Source organism: Priapulus caudatus, unplaced genomic scaffold, assembly GCF_000485595.1.
Source record: "Priapulus caudatus unplaced genomic scaffold, Priapulus_caudatus-5.0.1 Scaffold384, whole genome shotgun sequence".
Classification (NCBI taxonomy): domain Eukaryota; kingdom Metazoa; phylum Priapulida; class Priapulimorpha; order Priapulimorphida; family Priapulidae; genus Priapulus; species Priapulus caudatus.
This window is the reverse complement of record NW_014577445.1, coordinates 175,685-178,200: the sequence shown is the minus strand read 5'-3', so window position 1 is coordinate 178,200 and position 2,516 is coordinate 175,685. Positions and strand designations below refer to the sequence as shown.

General features: G+C 48.1%; 2 protein-coding genes across 2 annotated transcripts in view; both read left to right on the top strand.

The window, feature by feature from the left end:
• The first annotated feature begins 74 nt into the window (after positions 1 to 74).
• LOC106809785 lies at positions 75 to 1,377 on the top strand. Its single transcript, XM_014812989.1, has 3 exons — positions 75 to 226; positions 785 to 1,078; positions 1,355 to 1,377. The coding sequence occupies exons 1-3, from the start codon at positions 130 to 132 to the stop codon at positions 1,375 to 1,377; spliced, it is 414 nt and encodes a 137-aa protein (XP_014668475.1). The 5' UTR covers positions 75 to 129.
• A 780-nt stretch (positions 1,378 to 2,157) lies between these two features.
• Positions 2,158 to 2,516, top strand: part of LOC106809784 (protein SZT2-like) — a 7,634-nt gene continuing 7,275 nt past the window's right edge. Inside the window, exon 1 of the mRNA XM_014812987.1 lies at positions 2,158 to 2,286. Coding sequence (XP_014668473.1) covers positions 2,158 to 2,286 — 129 coding nt within the window. The remainder of the gene's footprint in view (positions 2,287 to 2,516) is intronic.

Genomic DNA, 2,516 nt, shown 5'->3' with positions numbered 1-2,516 from the left:
TCTCTCTCTCTCTCTCTCCCTCCCCACTCTCTCTCTTCCTCTCTCTCTCTCTGGTTCTAGTCTACGGAGCACGGGCAGGATTTGTGCTGCAAGCAGGACGGCGGCGCGTCGTCCGCGACGGATAACTACATGGTGATTGGTCGGGACACGAAGCAATGGCGGGCGTGCCTCGCGCTCATACAGGGAGACGACACGTGTGAGATGCCGCCGCTAAGCAACCCGAAAAGTACGCGTCTGCTAGAAATGTCAACGTAACATGCAACACATAAACATGTAACGTTAGTGTGCATCGTAATACTAAAGATAACACATGTAACATGCAACACATAAACATGTAACGTTAGTAAATATCTTAATACTACAGCTAAAAAATGTAAGCATGTAACATGTAACACATGATACGTAACACATAAACACGTAACACATAACACATTTAACAAAACACATAACACATTTAACACATAACACATTTAACACATAACACATAACACATAACACATAACACATAACACATTTAACACATAACACATAACACATAACACATAACACATAACACATAACACATTTAACACATAAAAATGTAATATGAGTAATTGAGTATTATTATTAGTATCAGGAGTGAATAACAAGAGACATATCTATTATTATTCACTCCTGATAGTATGTTACATTGTAAACACGTGAAACAACCTATGACCGAGACGTAACATCTCGACTATGTAGACTGCCGAGTGTTTCTGCTGCACCCGATCACTAACTCAACATCTGTGTTTGTCGTTCCCAGCCCAGAAACCGTTACAACTCTACGCGCCGCTACAACCCCCGCCCCTAGCTGACAGCCAGCAACAACAGCAGCAGACGCCACAGACGCCGTCATCGTCATCATCGTCGTTGTCCACGACAGCATCGGCAGCAACAACGGCCGCGAGTTGCGTTGGATTCGTGCCGAGACAGCGGCTGCTCATACTGACGGTGCGGGACAAGCAGGTGAGAGATTACATCATGCTGTCGTGCGTTACATCATGTTGTTACACGTCATTACATCATGTTGCTCATCCTGACGGTGCGGGACAAGCAGGTGAGAGATTACATCATGCTGTCGTGCGTTACATCATGTTGTTACACGTCGTTACATCATGGTGGCACATGCGGGCTGTCGTATGTTACATCGTGCTATCACACGTTACGTTATGCTGTGTAATGTTACATCGTGCTGTTACATGTTACGTTGGGCTATCACACATTACATCATGATGTCATGCATTGCGCTCGTTACGCGCTATCAAACCCCAGACAACAGGTGTAGTAAAACGTGATGCACACTTGTTTCATGCATGCGATGGCATGCATCAAGGTGGCAGCACTTACCAGCCTTGACTCCCCGCGCGCACCTCCAGCAGCTGCATGCCGTGCCGAGCGACGGGATCGTGTTGGTACTGCGTGTCGTACTCACAGCTGTGCAGCGGACGCCGAGGCTGCCTGTCCATCAACATCTCGTCAAAGCTGCACGAAGAAAACAACGTCGTTACCGCGGCAACGCGGGACGACACGCGGATCGTCGTTACCGTGTACCGTGTCAACACACGATACACGTGCAGTATATACTAATTATAATCGACTTCAAAAAAAATTATATAGTCTAATATATAAGTCTAAAGTCTAAATATATAGCGTAACAGCTCAAAATATATAGATCATATTCAATATATGCTATCCATGATATTATATATACATCATATATGGGAGTATAAGTGGTACAGCCTGGCTACCATAACCAAGGCAATAGCTAGATACATAGGCTATGGTGACATGGCGACAGTACAATTGCGACAGTAACACGGCAGGGGTACCTGGGTAGCGGAGTCCTGAAGGTGCGCGGACCGCACTGGTTATGTGCGGTCCGCTCGTGGAGGAATCTCGCTCTGCTGGCGGCCGGCGACAGGCGCTGATGAGAGCGTCCAGAGTTACTCGACGCGGACATGTACGGCGTTGAGGCCCCTCCCCGCTCCCCGCGACACCGCCGCCCCTCCTCCCTCCTCGTCCCCCCCTCCCCTGCGCTGCCCCCGGCAGCGCCGTGGTCCTGACTGAAGCGACTGTGCCGGTAGAGTCCCATCTTCTGTGCGACGATGGAAGTGAGGAGGTGGCAGCACGCGCGCGATGCCAGAACGGTCAGGCGAGAAGTTGCTTCTCCAGCTTCCAGGACGAGTGTCCGCGACAGTTGTACGTGTACAGAGTCAGCTGCTAACGACCAATGATGAATATGTGGACAGCCACATGATGGAAATGGTATAGCATGAATGTAATGTGTGATAGCATGATGTTAGAGGTGTGATAGGGCACGAGTAATGCTGTGATAGCATTGATGCTAATGCTCAGCAGCATGATGTAAACGTGTAATGCATGATGTAACTGTACTGATAAGCCATGATGTAATGTGTGGCAGCCTGACGGGAATGTGTAGATAGCATAGATGTAATGCCATGACATCATGATTGTAATGTGGTGATAGCATTGAT